At 51.4% G+C, this 17466-nt stretch overlaps 1 protein-coding gene across 1 annotated transcript; it reads left to right on the top strand.

Moving 5' to 3' along the window:
• Window positions 1–1404: 1404 nt before the first annotated feature.
• On the top strand, window positions 1405–16404 carry LOC128267031 (uncharacterized). Its single transcript, XM_053003823.1, is given in 20 exon segments — window positions 1405–1952; window positions 3962–4103; window positions 6285–6584; window positions 6676–6831; window positions 6903–7077; window positions 7419–7604; window positions 8221–8372; window positions 10294–10877; window positions 10949–11087; window positions 11706–12137; window positions 12202–12382; window positions 12413–12655; window positions 12792–12924; window positions 14073–14200; window positions 14854–15022; window positions 15086–15221; window positions 15285–15716; window positions 15826–15958; window positions 16029–16214; window positions 16287–16404. Coding segments are annotated over 20 exon segments (4599 nt in total). The 5' UTR covers window positions 1405–1478.
• The last annotated feature ends 1062 nt before the right edge of the window (window positions 16405–17466 follow it).

The raw sequence follows: 17466 nt of genomic DNA, 5'->3' as shown, positions 1-17466 counted from the left end.
TCCGAAGCAAACAGCCCGGTTTTTCCCGCTACCAAGCACCGTGGGCTAAATAGGACCATCAGCGGCGCCCATTCAATCATCTCTCGCCACCTAGAGGCGGCGCGTCCTGGAGGCGGCAATTTCTTTCCAGCTGAACCTCGTCATCGTTTTCGACGAACGGCTCGGTTCGACCACTTCCCGGGCGATACGTATTGCGGGGGATGTTTTGCGAATGGAACGGTTCCCAAAACAACCCCCGAAACAGCCGGAAAAGTGCGATTCCAGGGAGCAGTACAGTAAAACGGGGGGAAACACGACCCGGCGCCCATTTGACCTTCTCCCCGAAATAGCACCGAACCGGAAATCGAACTTGTCAAGTGGTGTACCCCCGTCCGGTTTATACGTGGGCTAGTGAGTCCCGTTGTTGACCAAGGACACTGTTTGATTCCGGTATCGGGTTCGGTTCGGGCCTGGTTGGTGGGCAAGTTCTCCAATAACCCACCCCGGAGCTCGGATGCTGAGACAACTGGTGTCAGCTTGCTGTTGGCGCCCGTTGGTCGATGAGTAGAACTCCAATTAGCAACTTTGTTTGCTATGCTTTGTGGGTCTTTTATGGGATCGTGTGACACACTGTCCTGAGGCGACAATTGCTGGGCTTCTAAAAAACGTTTAGCAAATATTGCAAAGAGCTGGTTGTTGGACTTTTTGATCATTACGCTAAGTTAATTATGTGTTGGTCACATTGAAATGTGATTACTGTGCTCAGCTAACGGATGTTTGCATTTTTGGCGTATTCCAACTCTCCTCAATTTCTGTTTGTTTATGTGATTAATTTATGTTAACTTCATATTTTTGCAATCAATGACATAATTCCTTACGGTCCGCGCAAACATTTAAATAATGATTCAAACATTGTTTGATTGTTTTGCGATTTATCGTCGTGGCGGCCCATTAGGTGCGCTAATCGCAAAGCCGTCTGGTAGGGATGACCTTTTTCCTTTAGCTTCTTTTCGCCCACCTTCGTCAATGGGCTACACCTTCCGTCAAAATTGAGGTACTTTATCGTTACACTTGGTCATCGTCGTCGTCGTAGCCGTCGTCTGGCCCAATAGTAGTCCAATTATGCCCAAAGGTGACGGTCCACTCCCAAATCCATTAATCTTACCGTACAGCGGGAAGCGTTTCGAAGGAGGCTCCTGAATTATGGCCCGGTTCTTATATTAGCTTTTCTTCCGTTCTATTTGCAGACGAACCGCCCGAAACCAGTCACCGGAGCAGTCTGGCAGCCCCACCAGCGAAGGCAAGGCGCGGGTTAAACACTTTCCCGTTCTGCTCAGAAATTCCGCTGGAACTGGTTTTTTGGGCCTATCGGTACGCGCGAGCTTCGAAGGATGTGTCTCGACGCGCCAGTCTGTAGGTAGCCAGCTGTGCGGGAGCGTCCATCGGCCAACGCCGGCCGGTCAGTGTTTACTCCGTGACGAACTGCGCCGGAAGTGAGGATGAGTGGCAGGATATTCGCTGCGCTGCTGGTGCTGTTCGGGGCCCGGTTCAGTGCGTGCAACAGCTTGCCGTGTGACTTCACCGACTCGGTCAACATAACGGCCGGCGAGCGGCTAGCGAACGGGGACATCCGGCACGATGGGGTGGTGTACAACTCCACCTTCTACCGGACGATCGACTACGATTACGTGGACTTTGCAACACGGAAGTACGTCCCGCCCTACGTCCGGGGCTGCCTGTGCGCGGTGCGGATCTGCGTGCGCTTGTGCTGCGCCACCGAGAACGAATACCTGACACGGGTATGTGTGTCGTCGAACGCGTCCTTGCCGCTGATGGTGAACGTGAGTTCGACGGAAACAATTGACCTGCGGAACAGCACCCACGGGTACGGGTTCCTGCGTGGTAAGCCCTGCGCGCATGTGTACGAGCTGACGCCACAGGAGCGCCCTGAGGATGAGTGGATCGTCGCAAGGGTAAGTTTTTGGCCCACCAAGTTGGCCAGTAGATGGCCTCGGATTGTTTGAAACATTCTGGAGGCACCAGAAGAATGAAGATCTCCATCGGCAACGGTTCTGTGCTATTTTTGACTCGCTATACGACTGGGAACATGTGTTGGCCAAGCACAAAATCTAAGTCTCTCAACATATGGTTTTGCGGATCACATTGACCTGCGATCTCTTTTAGTCTTCAGCGCAAAATTTCGTTCTCAACCCGTCTGTTTCTGGATCGTTCCTAGTACCCAAAAAAGTCACAATCGATCTTGATGCCCGAGATTGCCGAGTTCTGTTGATGGATTACGGATAACAAGTTTACGGAAGAAGATCATAGCGATGATTCAGACGAAGTACGATTAGATAGATTAATAACCGTTAATTAATATACCCGTCGCACTGCTTCGATAGATCCCCAGATTTGCACCACGTCATCGGCACGAATGATTGATGGCCGTCTTCATCCCGAGTTTATTATTTATTTAGAAAAATAACAGGTTTATCCCAACATACTCGCGTTGCTGATTGGCAAGCCCCTTCTAAACACAAACGCATAATGCTGGCGATGCTGAAGAACTCATCTTCGCCTTAGCGGCCAACGCCGGTGTCGGTGTATGTTTCTTCCACGGCCCGGGGCAAATATTATTTTTTCCGTGCCCGTTTCCCGACATAAATCATTTCGTGCAGAGCACCACGCCACGCGATTGTTTATCGCCACGCGTATGTACCGATGATAAGTGGCCCAGGCGGCCCACGGTCTCGGCAATTAGCCACACCGGGGCCGTGCACTGTTTTGATAAGGACCAATCCTGTTCCCGGTGATTGGATTTGTTTCATAATTTAAACATCCAACCTGGAGTCGGCTGCGCTCTCTGCAAGTCACTCGATCTGATTTGTTTGAACTGCTGCATCGGCTGAAGTGGCTGATTGCAGGTGCATATGTCAACAATCGCGCAAGGTGTTCGCACTTGCTCAAGGCTGGCACGTTGGCCACGATTGGCAAATGTTTGAAGGGACCGGTGTAACACTTGCGAAATACCGCAGGGCCCCGCCAGGGCCAGGGTCGGTGGTTGTCTGGTCAGATGTGCGATAAAACTCCGACAGGTGTTTGCACCGATCGGTATTGCGTCTGCCCAAAGAATCGGCGAGACGAACCCTCCACTTTTCCCAAAGAACCGGGACTTTCCATGTAAAATTTGCAAATAGTTCACGAGTCGTTAAATACTCGATGGACTTTCCCAAAAACTGGTGCGGCTCTCATCCCAACACGCCGGTCATCTTGTGCCGGGAAAAAGACAGGTTCTTGTAGCGACTGAGACGGGCGGGTCATGCCTCCGATGTTTGAAATATGGTCCCGGGGCGAACCTGCGCTATTCTTATTTTTAGGGGATTACGTTCCAAATGGTGCAAGACCACCGGATTGTCCGCTAGAGATCGTTTTCACACACGCGGCGAGTCTACTCCATCTTCTGGTGATGAATGTTTATAATGTCAGAACGATCACGAGTCTCTCTACGATCTCTTGCGCGATGCTGATCTTTGGCCGCGCTGGCGTGTGTGGCGTGATGAGTCATGTGCAGAGTTCGCGCACGTTGCGTGCTGCACGCTCGACTCGGTTGACGTAAAAAGCGAATTCCCAGCGTTTGTTCGATTATTCGAGATTCCGCGGTCGACTCCTCGGCGTTGGTAACTGGTCAGCAACGGGAACAAGGTGCCATCACAGTGTTCTGCTATGCTAATCGCAGCCGGCGCTTGTGGGCAGCTTATGTCAACAGCTCTTAAGAATACAGGCAGCTGATTGTTGCGATGTTGTCGTGAGCTAACAGCTTCTTGTCGGCTTCAGTTAACAGCATATTAAATGCTTTCTTCGTCAGCTACTAAAACTTCTGCGCGAAGCAACGACGATCGTTGGCTCTTTCCACTGCAAAAATAAAACATTTTCTTTAAGATCAGTCATGCTAACTACTAATTCGTTTCATTTCTTTTCTCAGAATGGCAGTATTATCATTGCGGATATGATGCTTGTGCCGCGGAACGAGTACTGCATAGCGCCCCGGAAGGACGATTTTTACGTCTCCGGGCTGGTCTGCTTCGAGTCGAATGAGGAGTTTAAGTACCATCTCTATCCAGTCGGTAAGTAGCAGGCGGCGGACAGTAGAATAAACACCACAATTAGTCCAATAGAGTCCACTTGCCAGGCTACAATTTAAGGAATTAACGCGTGTCGCCCGTGCGTTGGTTGCCTTTTGCTTTCGACGGCAAGGCATCTTATTGGATTGCGCGAATAAGCGCGATAAGCCTCACTTTATGACCCTCCGTGACAGCATAAGGCATCGAAATCGTGCAAATATTGCGCGCTAGGATCGCCTGAATATGCTCTGTGGATGCAAATCAATGTTGACCGACCGGGTCTAACGACTTCCGACGGCAATTAGCCCGCTGGGGTCGCCGGGAACACACAAAAGTCAAGCGCTCATTACGCAGCGATAGCGACGGCGGCTAGATTTTACGACCCGTTCCGGGGCTGGGCCCACGCGGGCAAGGTCAACCATTTCAGCTCCGTACCGATCGCGCACTTATCACCACATTGGCTGGGAAGATCATCGTGTCGGTTTGCATTGTAGCGGGATTGTGACAAACGGCCAAGGCTGATGGCCACTCTGTGAAGCTCTGTTTGCCTCACGCCTACCGGAGTTATGAATATGATGATTAATATTTTTTTTGGCCCACGGCTGGCACGTCGGCGGGCCTGTCAGTGGGGTATTCCCCAGTGCAGAGTATGAAAATTGACATGACAAGCATATTGATGTGTGCGCCTCCTACCGAATATGACACGGTAGAAGTCAGGTGAAATCCAAGATGAGCTTGTTTGGGGCACTCCTTGAACGCGAAGTTTATTCAACTCGGGCTAGAGTTTCTCCAGCTCGGCCCTCTGACATTTTGGACCAAAAGCTCGTGGTGATCTAATACATCACTTGCCCTTTCTACGAATTGGGTTGAGCTACGCGTTTTGAGTATATTTTAAAGGATAATCGCCATTAGAATAAATACACAACTCAGTAGAAGTCCTCGAAAGAATGGTATTTAAAGGACTTTAGTTGGAAAAACTTTAAACAGTTTGGGTTTGCATTTGGATTTACACTTAGTAAGATGTAACCTGAAGAAACAATTCCAGACGCGTTTAATGAACTCTCGTTCAAAGTCGAGTTCAATGACGAGAAGTTTATTGACGAATGAGAAGTTCACATAATGACAAGAAGCTCTGCTGTAAAGCTAAGCAAATGAATCTGGCACTCTTGTAGACGTCGAACAGATTCCTTAACGCCTCGCTGATGTTGATCACCGCATAAACCCGTCTTATCTGACAGTCAAAGAAGGGCAAAGAGTTTTAAGTGAGCCATTGGACTATCCAAACCCCGACCGGAACGGAACTGCGTTCATCATCCTGCCGGTTGATAACGCAGCCGCTTATTTGCTTTCGCCAACTGTTAACCTCTGGCACCAATCCGCTGATTGATGCACATTTCCATTCGGTGTCCACTCCGCAGCACGAAAGCCACGGCCGCGAATCAGATATGCGAACGAACGCCTCCCGGTGGGCCATATGCTGGTGATGAGTTTTCCGCATCAACGATTCATTAGCTCGGCCACTATCAGCCAAGCGTACCAACTCAATGATTGCGATTCCCTGCAGAGAGTGTCCCGGGTGTGCCGCCCGCGAGGCACGTTTTACTGACGCACGCATTGTGCGATTTCGTGAATATTACGCTACATCGGAAACCAACCGATAAACGTTGGCGTAGTGTACTCGGGCTGCAAGGACACGAAAAAAAGGAACCGGAGCAGGGATTACGATCTCAGCCGATGGCTACCGAAATTTACATTGCTAATATCGGTAGGAATGGAAATAGAAACACAAAACTCGCGCCGGTTATTAATTAGTGGCGTCGCCATTGGGGAATCGTATCTGGGTGGGTGCCGCCACGACGGTGGAGTATCGTTTTACTATCTCTGCGTGGCGCCAAAAGATAGTGGCCCGGCAATCACAGGGGTACCGTTTTGACAGCTTGACATGTGGTCCCATATGGCGCCCACAGATCATCCGCAAAACAAGGGAATTCAGTTAATTTTGTTAATGTGTTTACCGATGATGTGCGGCGATGAGGCGTCAGGCGGTCGGGGGGATTGACCGTGCCGAATTACATCGTCGGCTGGTTGGGGCGGCCCCCCCAATCTGCTCGTCACCCGCAGCGCCAGGCTGTCGGCGTTGTTTCGGTGTCCTGATTAATCACGTCACGTCTGCGATCGTTTCAGGCATGCTGATTTCGGTGCCGTTCCTGCTGATGACATTCTTCGTGTACGCCTGCATCCCGGAGCTGCGGAACATGCACGGCAAGTCGCTGATGTGCTACGTCCTGGGGCTGAGCGTCGGCTACACCGTCCTCTCGCTGGTGCAGCTGCAAGCCTTCCCCGGCACGAGCATCTCGTGCGTCATCTCCGGCTACATCGTCTACTTCTCGTTCATGGTTAGCTTCTTCTGGCTGAACGTGATGTCTTTCGACATCTACTGGACGTTCAAGTAGGTCCCCCACTGTGCTCACTCGACGGGTGTCCGCCCGCCCGGTAGCCCGCTAGTAGCCCCCCTCCGTGCGCGCCCAGTTACTAATGTCCCACCGCTTTACCACCCCCAGAGGCGTGACGGGAGTTCGCAGCACGGAAACGAAGAAGTTTATGCTGTACTCGCTGTACGCGTGGGGATGCCCGACCCTGATGGTGGTGGTCGCCATCGTTGCCGATCACACCGAGCTGCTGCCGATCTACCTTCGCCCGCAGTTTGGCACGACCAGATGTCTGTTTGTCGGTAAGCTGGATTTGAGAGCGCTATCCTTTTGGGATCCTTCGTCGACAATAATGGCCCGTTTCTTGTTTTAGGAAATAAACTCATCGAGTTTCTCTACCTTTACCTGCCGCTGCTGATTCTGGTGTTTATGAACGTGCTGTTCTTCGTGATAACTGCACTGCGGATCTACAAGATCCAGTGCGAGACGTCGGTCGTTCGCCGTGGAGACTCGAAGCGCCATACCAAACTGGACAACGATCGTGATAGGTATGAGCCTAGGCTGGACTGGAGCAGATTTCTTCTCTGATCAGATCAATTTGGTCATGGCCGTTAGTCGGAAATAGGCTCTTTCACGGGGTTACTCCAGGTGTCGTTAGGCACCACCAGCAACTTATATTGGACTCCTTGAGTGCCTTATACTAACATTGAACGGAAACCACTTGAAATGGCATCCGTTGTCACAATGGTCACGATGACGATATCGGAGCGCTTCAGGTTGTTAGTAACAGGGCAGAGTTAGTAACCGTAAAGGAGGTCTCACTTTCAAAGCTTGAATGAATGTAAATATCTATGAATTGAAGCTAATGTTGAGTTTTTGCCTCCGTCAGATTCGGACTGTACTTGCGGCTGTTCATCGTCATGGGTGTCACCTGGTCGCTGGAAATCATATCTTGGGCGGTGGGCAACAATGCGTGGATATTCTACGTCTCGGACGTGTGCAACTGCATCCAAGGATTTCTCATATTTGCGCTGTTCGTGTTGAAGCAGAAAATTAAACGATTAATTTACAGAAGGTGAGTGACGCTGCCCGACACGCTTCGGAGGCCACCTCGGCGAACGAGAGCGCTTGAGCCCCGTGCTATTGCTTGTACATACATGTAGAGCCGTCTGTTGTTGTCAGTGTTGTCATTGTTGGTCAAATTTGCTCTCATTGTGCATATCTGTGCGTCTGTTGTTCGTCTTCCTTTCTTCCCTTTTTGTTTGCTGTCCGTAGGAAGGGAGACAGTACTACGTGAGCGGGTGTAGTAGCTCCTGTTGGTGATTCCCTTAGGCTGTGATTGTTTCGCTTCCGGTGTATTGCTCGTTGAGGTGTCCCTGTGTCCCTGGAGTGTGCGATCGCCTTGAAGAAGCCATGTTAGAGGTAAACGCAACCGCAACCGGTTGGTGTGATCTTCGGGTACTTTCGGTGATCTTGACGTGACTTGGGGTAGCCCAATTCGTGTCTCTGGACAGTGGCTTCTGGTTGGTTGGTTGGTTGGTTGTAACATACTGTTAAGTGTTCACTAATGTCTTCACGCTAAACACCGGTGTTGGTTTGGTTTTGTTCGCTAAGACTTCGCCACTTTACTCTACCCCTTTCTCGATTCAAAGATTGGCACTAAAGATCCCAACCGTGTATTATTTGCGCAGGTTTGGTATCAAAGAGACCAGACAGGAGCAAACGATGTCTACGTGCAGCTCGCGTACCACGGCCACCACGACTTCATCCTACAACGGTTCCAAATCGGAAAAACCGTTGGTCATGCAGACCAACACCAGCTTCGGATCGGTGGCACCACGGCGTCTGTAGGCGACTATACCTACTACGGAGAAACTATTCTACAAAATCTCACTAAGCGTTCGTAGTTCCGTCACGAGGATCAGCTTGAAAAACTGGGAGCTGCATCGCGGATCCTTGAGCACGAAAAAGGGGCCGGAGGGCATAACGAAACGGAGTTCGGGGCATCGTATAGTGGATACAGGAACCGGTGCATGACAGGTACGGCAGGCAGAAATCAGTATTTTACTTAGTGTATCGTCCAAATAGAAGGCATAGCTTAGTGACACCCGCACACACACACACGCACGTTCACGCATCAAGCTACGGCCACCAAAAATCTACCTCGAGGGAAGCTGGGTTGGGCGCCAGATGAAATTCATCCTTTCGACTTTGAGCGCGCTGTAGTCATCCTCAAGAAGTAACCAAATGTATTGGTGTTGTGTAAATGTAAATCACAGGCGCTGCACCCGTCAGCTCGGTGTCCCATAAATGCCATTTGTATCGCAAAACCTGCTTAAACGTAGCCGCGTAAGTTGTTTGAGTACATTCCATGCATTTGTAGATCAGCTTAGAGTAAGATACGTGATCAGACACCACAACCGCTGCGATGTTCGTCTTGCGAAGCACAAGAATAGCAATCCGTTAATAAAAGTATAATATTTGGATGGATAAATGTAGACAAGAAATAACCAGACTTTGATTAAGACTTTGAAGACGATAACGATAAATTGAGAAATCGTACGCATCGTTTTGTGAGTTCCAATCTATCTAATCCGGATTAATGTTCGTGACTGGCATTTAATCGTCATTGATAAAAGTGTACGCGTACGCGGTGCAGATAGTGTTAATCAACTTACAATTTTGAGACCGCATTCAACCGTATCAAAGATCGTCTTTCTCACTCGAATTCATCGATTGCAAGTCGTATTTATTTCGGTAAACATTCAAACTTGAAAGGAAGCGTCTTGAAAAGGGGAAAAGGTTCTTAAAAAGAGTTTCTTTTAGTGCACTTTATATCGCTCCCGGATATTGGCCCTCGGCGTCTATTGTTTCTAAAGGAACAGAAATAGCGGCCAATAACGCCCGTTTGTTTATTGCCCGCGTGCACAAAGCGCACCGATCGTGTAACACTTCGGAACCTCGATCGAGTTTATCGAGCCGCCGCCGAAACCGTGCCGCGCCTCGGTGTGCGAGAAATTGTTTATTGGTTCTCAAATCAAACGTTTATGTTTGAAACATAAACATCCCATATAACCGCACCGCACGCCGTCGGATCGACTGCGGCGGCCGCGGCCAAAGTACCTATTGCCGTTTAATTGGACTTGAAACAAAAAGGGCGGAGATCGAAACGGCGACATCGTAAACGCGACGCGACCAGTCGGCGAGTGAGTCCGCGAACTTTGCGGTCCTTTCGCGGATCCGTGGTGACCAGCGTGTTTGATTATGGGCTGCCTCCTGATGACAGTGATGATAATAGAGCGATGGTTGGCGGTCAGGCGAAACATAAACCCCACCCCCGGGCCCAACCGTGGCCATTAGTTAATAGTGCGCGTCGAAATGAATCATCATCCGGCATTCTCCGGCGTCCGGGACGTCCACTTCGTAGCTCTCGAAGCTTACTGGTGGGGTTAGCGGGTCCCGGTGGCGCAATACGATAAGAATTCCGCGGAAATTGAAATACACCGCACAGCTGGTGGTGGTGGTGGTTGGGTGGTGATCCGCACGCATCGCGCAAGGGGGGTTGTTTATGAAAAGTGTAGAGCCGCGCGTCGGGGGTTGGTGTTGAAAATAGCATCACACCGGTTGCCAGTGCGCGCTTGGCCGTGGTCGCGAATTGTTCGCTCTGTATCAGCCCGACTAGCCGTGTCATAGGATATGAGTGCGCTTTAAGCTTTCGGCGGCCCAGTGTGGCGGATCGTGAATCGTGAATGAATCTGGTGCAGGTGTTTCGTGTCACTGTTCGTGGAGTGTGCGTGGAGTGGCCACCGCCCCAGATCGGCGGGACCTCGTGTTAGTCGTGCGGAAACGCTACATTGTCCAAATGAATTCGAAAAAAATGATGCAACGTGGGTCTTATCGCGGCCCCACGATAAGGGCGGCCCGTCGGTGTTGGTGGCGATGGCACTGGTTGCTGGCCGTCGTGGTGTTGGTGTGGTTGGCCGGCACCGCCACCGCCGGGCAACCGTGCCCGGTGCGTGAGTCGGTGGATATCACGAACGGCACCGAGGACACTGCCGGAAGGATCGACCACGAGGGTGTTCTGTATGGTCCTTCGCAGCACTTCTGGGACGGAGGCGTCCGGCGGGGATGTGTTTGCCTGGTGCGTCAGTGTATTCATATTTGCTGTCCCGGCAAGCCCTGTACCGTGCAGGAACTGAATGTAAACGTCTCGGAACCGCTCGACGGTGCCTCGTATCGGACGGTGGACCTCGCGCAACATCCGGATCGCTTTCATATGCTCTACTCGCTGCCCGAGTGCGACGGAACGCTGCTGTCGCTCGATTGGAACGAATATGTGCTGAGACCGGTAAACGGAGAATTATGAGACTATGGCCGCAGGGCTAGCCACTCACTCACTGTGCCTCTGAAACGTTGCAGGACAGCACACTGGCCTACGGATCGTCGGTGTACGAGTACCGTCAGTACTGCCTCCAGACGGAAGGTCCCGAGGGTCTGGTCAACGCCGGGTACTGTGAAACGGTCGACGCGCTGGCGTTCCATCGGATGTACTCGATCGGTGAGTAAGCGATCGCTGGTGCTGCTTGCCATTCCCATTAAACCGAGGCTACTAACTAACGAGCGCACGGCGGGCGCACCGCACGGCTCCCGCGGCTATGACGCAGGCTCGTTGCCCGATGGAGCGATTCGCGCGATGCGATCTCTATTTCGCCCGGTTTCGCCGGCTCCGCCGGTGCAACGAATTATGTGCATAATGTGCTAGGCACGTGCGCTCCATTAGTGTCCATGTGCGATCGGATTCGGTGAACGGGAGTTTCGGTTCGCACCGCGCGATCAGCGGCACGAAAAGTCACAATTGGGGCGCCTTTGTGTCGGGTAGCGTAAATTCTAGCGCCATTGCACAATGGCCTCAAAATAGCACCCTGTGAGTGCTCATGAATGACTTTCTTTTGCTGAACGTCCTCCATGGAGTCGTTTGCACTCTGCTCTGGAATTTCGCGTCGTTGCGCCCATAACCCTCGGTCCAGTGTAAATACTGGTTCCAGCTGGAACGGCTAGCAGCGCACCGGAGCATCTGCCCAACCGTGTTTACTTCGCAAAGAAATATGAACCGGAACTCGGCCCCATGTTTGACGTCCTTGAATTTACAATCTTCCCCCCCGTGCGAACCCCGCAGGCATCTTAGTGTCGATTCCGTTTCTGCTGGCCACCTTCCTGGTGTATGCGATCCTACCGGAAATGCGCAACGTCCCGGGGAAGTCGCTGATGTGCTACGTTGGCGCCCTCATCGTTTCCTACGTGCTGCTGGCCTTGATGCGATTCAACGTTTACGGGTACCGGTCGACGCTCTGCTTCGTGACCGGCTACGTGGTGTACTTTTCCCTGCTGGCCAGCTTCTTCTGGCTCAACGTGATGTCGTTCGACATCTACTGGACGTTCGGCGGGAGTCGCGGCCGGACGAGCGAACGGCGCCGGTTCCTGTACTACTGTCTGTACGCCTGGGGCGCTCCCCTGGTGATCCTGTCCTTTGTCCTGCTGGCCGACAACACGGACTTTCTGCACGAAGCGATACGGCCCCAGATCGGCACTAGCCGGTGCTTCGTCAAGGGTATGTAGCCGCGATGTACTGGTGGCGGGAATGACCTAATTGGCGGTCCCGGTATCGTTCCCAGAGGAGATGCTGATTGGCTTCCTGTACATGTACCTGCCGCTGCTGGTGCTCGTCGGTGCCAACGTACTGTTCTTCGCCATCACGGCCATCCGCATCTTTCGCATGGAACAGGCCACGGCCGCCGCCCTATCGGGTGATTCGCGGCGCCACGCCAAGTACGAGAAGGATCGCAATCGGTATGTGTGGGAATTCCCGAATGGCCGGAAACGAAGACCGGCACCGCTAATGGCACGTCGTTGACACGTTTCGCACATCCGGCTCCCCCGCAGGTTTAGCCTCTATTTGCGCCTGTTCACCATCATGGGTGTGACCTGGACGGTGGAGATAGTCACCTGGCTCGTCGGCGGCGAATCGTGGCTGGTTTACGCGCTCGACATCTGCAACCTTTTCACCGGCATCGTCATATTCGTGCTGTTTGTTTGGAAGCAGAAAGTGAAGACCCTGTTGCTGCAGCGGTACGTATAACGGGTACGGGTGGTGGTGGTCGGGAGTGAGTGGTGCTTGGTACGGAGAGGTGGCACAACGCTGGCCGGTCCCGATCGCGAGGTGATCCTCGATGCTCTCATACGATGCTTGTGTTTACCGGCACAGATTCACCAACCGGGAGGAGTCGAGGGCACGCGGTGAGCACCAGACGAACACCAGCACTATCAGCACGACACGATCGACGGAAGTGAAATTCGGCCCTAACCTCACCGACGTTCCCCTAACCGACATGACTCACGCAAATTGATGTGTTTACGCTACTACTCACGACGACGGCGCGACCATGCACCGTGGTGCGGAGCTCGGCCGGCCACGCTTAACGTCTCTAGTCGTTTGCACGTGCGGAACGACGCACCAAATTGGGACGCACATTGTCTACTTAAGAGCGAGCCCGTTTTGTCTACACTCACGCTTCACTCGCTACGCTTGGTGTCATAAATCTTCCCAGTGGTTCCGGAGCAGGAACTAATATTTTATCAGAGATATTATCGCTTCAGATCAAGCTGACGTAAGGCTGGCTGATGGTTAAAAAGCAGCAGATTGAAGGTCGCCAGCGGATGGACTATTTTGCGCCCGAAAACTCACGTTCGCATCCAAAACCGTTCCATTGTTCGCGTTCCTTTTAAAAATGCTTCCCCAGATCTGCCGTGAAATGTTCTTTCGGTGAAATATTTCACCGACCGCGAATCGGCGGTTGGTTTGCGTCCGTGCTGAGGCGCACAGTATTCAAATACTTTTAAGACTATTGATGTTTTTTGTAATGTAAACATATTCTTATTGTGCCATTAACAACTTGTATTGTGTACATTTAATATACAATAATGTTCTTAAAACGTATCATAGCTGCCGTAAAAGTAAGAAACCCTAACAGCAGGATAAGTGAATGTGGCACATACGAAGGTGTAAGATTTTTAATTGTAAGTTCGCCAGCGGATGGACTATCGGTTTGCAAGGCCGCGCCAGATAACATCCAGCTGGTGCGTTACGCATTGGCAATGGTAAATTTATGGGTCTAAACCCGTTTTTTATTTGACCTTCTTCAACGCCATGAGGCATAAGAAACCTACTTTCTACCTCGATTGAATTCAGAAAGTATTTGTGTTAAGTGTAATAATATAACCTCATAATGTTCTCTAATAAAACATACTTTAAGTGTGCTTATCGCAACTGTCGTCACTCAATGTTGGTAGCTTATTTCTTAAAACCCCACACAACTTGGCATTCGAACAATGGAAACGGCGCGCCACTGTTTTGATTGCGCTTTGATGTTTTCCTGGAAAAAGGCGGATCTGATTATCGAACGCCGTCGCATGAGTAAGCCGTTCGCCTCTGGAGTCTGCCTGCTGGCGGCGAGAGCAACATGATAACTCCCACAACTTCGTTCAGTACTTCGTGGCCGGTGGCTGCCCCATGCGATGGGGTAATTCGAGAATCGAGAAACTCAAAATAGAACAACAGAACGGCGGCGGCGGCGGCAGCGGCGGTGGCGAAGAATCTCCATTCAGTCCCGGAGAGTAGCTCCCGATTTTTCTTCTTCGCCAGCGCAAACCCGTTGTTCGGAGTCGCGTCTGAGGTGCTAAGTATTTCCGCGGGCATCCTGGAGCAGAGCGTCTGGCGGGTGGTGGCGGCGGCGGCGGCGAAACTTGTTAGTATTCTTTTGCGCGCGTATAAACAAAACCGAACCGTTTCTTAAACATGGATGCGCGATCCGCGGCGTTCGGCTTACCCAGTGCACGCGTGCCATTCAGATATTTATTCTTCGTTCGATTTCCTCGTCGATTGCAGTAACTGCGGATCTTAAGACTCGCCCAGGTGAGCAACTCGCTCCAGTACGAGTCAGAGCGTCGTCCCCGTTTGAGCTGCAGGTTGTTGCCGAAAAAGAACTTCGAACACCCTTCACGATGCGGTGGACGTTACTCTCCCCTGTGTTAGTGATTTTGTTGATTGTTGTGACGAGAGAAGGAATCGCCGGTGACGGATGTCCCACGGAGGACAGGATCGACATCTCGGAAGGGATCATGGATCGGAGCGGTGCGATCCGATACGCGGCAGGTGTCTATCAGCCGGACGACTACAACGTAACTGACGGCCAGCAGCAGTATTACAGCTGCGTTTGCTCACGGCGGCTCTGTATCTACGTGTGCTGTTACCACATCGACCGGACCAGCTGTGAAGAGTCAGATCTACCCCTGAACCGAAGCTGGACACCGACCAGCCGTGAGGTGAACGTGAAAGGAAGCGCCGGCTATTGGTTGATCTACGCGACGCCACCCGCTTGGAATTATACTCCCGGATTCGCGTTGCGCATCTCGGGCTACGAAGGCGAACTGAACGATGTAAGGTGGCTTGTTTGAAGCGACTTCCGGTGCGTGATCTTCACAAGTGTCCGATCGTTGCAGGATGGTAGCTTCGCGTACGGCTCGAACGTGTACGCCCGTCGAACGTTCTGTGTTAATCCGGGCTCAGAGGCGACCCCCTTCGTGTGGATAAAGGAAGCACCGGAACAGATCGATGTGCATCATTGGCATTCGTTGGGTACGTTGCGTAATCGATGCGGCTTACAATTGAACCGCCTAATTATCCGGGTATCCCTTTCAGGTATGATCATATCGGTACCGTTCCTGGTGGCCACACTGCTCGTTTATCTAGCGATACCGGATCTTCGCAACATCCCCGGGAAATCGTTGATGTGTTATGTGGTTGCTCTTACCAGCAGCTACGTGACCTTGATCCTCATCAAGCGCAGCATAATCGACCGATCGCCCGAATGGTGCACAGCCATCGGTTATCTCTGCTACTACTTCCTCATGACCAGCTTTTTCTGGCTCAACCTGATGGCATTTGACATCTACTGGACGTTCGGGGGACGACGACGGTCTACGACTGACCGTGGCAAGTTCTCCCTTTACTGCTGCTACGCGTACGGTTTGCCTTTGGTATTCTTGGCCCTCGCCCTGGTGGCCGACAACACTGAGCTACTGCACTCCAGGATTCGTCCAGGGTTTGGCGATGGCCAATGTTTGTTTCGGGGTAAGCCATGCTGGTGCGTTCACCGAATTGAGGACACCCTTTATAAACTCTTTCCTATTGTGTGCAGCTGAGACGTTGATCTCTTTGCTGTACCTTTACCTACCACTAGGGTTCGTGGTCAGCAGCAACCTTTTCTTCTTCATCAGCACCGCCGCCAAGATTAACCACATCGAGCGCTCGACCGCAGCCGCCCTACAGGGAGACTCCGGGCGCCACAGCAAATATACAAACGAACGGAATCGGTAGGCGGCATGGAATGTGTGTCAGGCGCGGGACTGTTATGACTAACTGCTCGTTGTTCGATTTTTTAAGCTACGGACTGTACGTTCGATTGTTTGTGGTGATGGGTGTCACTTGGATGTTTGAGCTCATCACCTGGGCGGCCGATTCCCACAACTGGTTGGTTTACGCGACGGACATTTGCAACTGCATCAGCGGGGTGTTCATATTCTTCTTGTTCGTCTGGAAGCGCAAAGTGTTGATGCTGCTGCAAGAGAGGTTAAGTAGAGTGGCGGCGGCTGTTGACCGAAGGGCCGCTGGGGCTAATCGGTATTGGTTTTCACCTTGCAGGCTTAAGGGAAAGCAGGTCCGGAAGCAGGTTCAACCACTGTTTTCCGTGACTGCCACCAAAACGACCAGCTTAACGCAGACTGCCTCCGCACCGAAGTTGGAAAGCTCCAGTAACTAAAACGATGTCGCGATGAAACGAAGCAATTAGAGCCTTAGCAAAATGGTAACACGTAGAGGCTTTCCGATTTATTATTTAGCTGAATGTTTACGGGTAATAAATAAAGCACTTTTCGTTGTCGTGTCGATTTATTGAAGTTTAATTTCAAATCTACCATCAATTATAACGGGCGATAAACAAAATGATGTGAGCCGAGGCAGCAGAAAACGCTTCTGGGAACACCAGAAACGCTTCATGCTGCTGGAAGCGTTTCGTAATCTACTAAGCAATATTGCGTACAACTTTAACGGTCTACGCGACTTGTTTCGAATTATTTTCCCAAAACGTTAGGAAAAAACACATTTTCTCCATTCCTCACACACATTCCAGGGTCTTACGAGCTAAACAGTGACAGAATTCGCTACGTTTTATAACAAAATGCAACGAATTAGCCCAGCCAAATAAAGAATACATTTTCGGTGACGAGCAACAAGAATGGAATCACATTAATCTCCTAGAAACGGTGTCCATCGCAGCGGCACGCAAAACTGGACACCGCCAACAGCACTCTTGAGCCACGGCTTGAGCTAATATCAATCACCGTCGGTGGAACGTATTTCTCGCTGGTGTCACTCTGAATGGCGAATATTTCGTCTGTGTGGCCGTAAAACAGCGCTCGGACCAACAGTGATCGGTGGCAACCGAAAACACCAACCAACCAATCCTACGATCCGACAAAGAAGTGGACCGGGAAAAAAGGGCTAAACAGATGAACGATTCCTTGCTCGCAGCGTGACGCGGAATCTCATAAATGCCGTGCCGTGTGAAAATGTGCGGCATAAATCATGCAGACGCAGAAATAAAGAAACCGCCAAACCGTGGTACGCGACACGTCCGTTCCTTCCGCCTGACGGAGATGCATTCCGCTTGATTAGATCCAAGGGTTCCCTCGCTTTCGGTGCGATCCGTAAACGATTCCCCGGGCCGGCCGGGTAGCCGGGCAACAACATCCATATTCATCAGGCTGCCCGGGGTGTCCTTTGCAAAACTATTCGTTTGAATTAAACTGATTAAGATTTCGCC

The sequence above is a fragment of the Anopheles cruzii genome, chromosome 2, assembly GCF_943734635.1.
Source record: "Anopheles cruzii chromosome 2, idAnoCruzAS_RS32_06, whole genome shotgun sequence".
Classification (NCBI taxonomy): Eukaryota; Metazoa; Arthropoda; class Insecta; order Diptera; family Culicidae; genus Anopheles; species Anopheles cruzii.
This window is presented reverse-complemented; position numbering and strand designations above follow the sequence as displayed.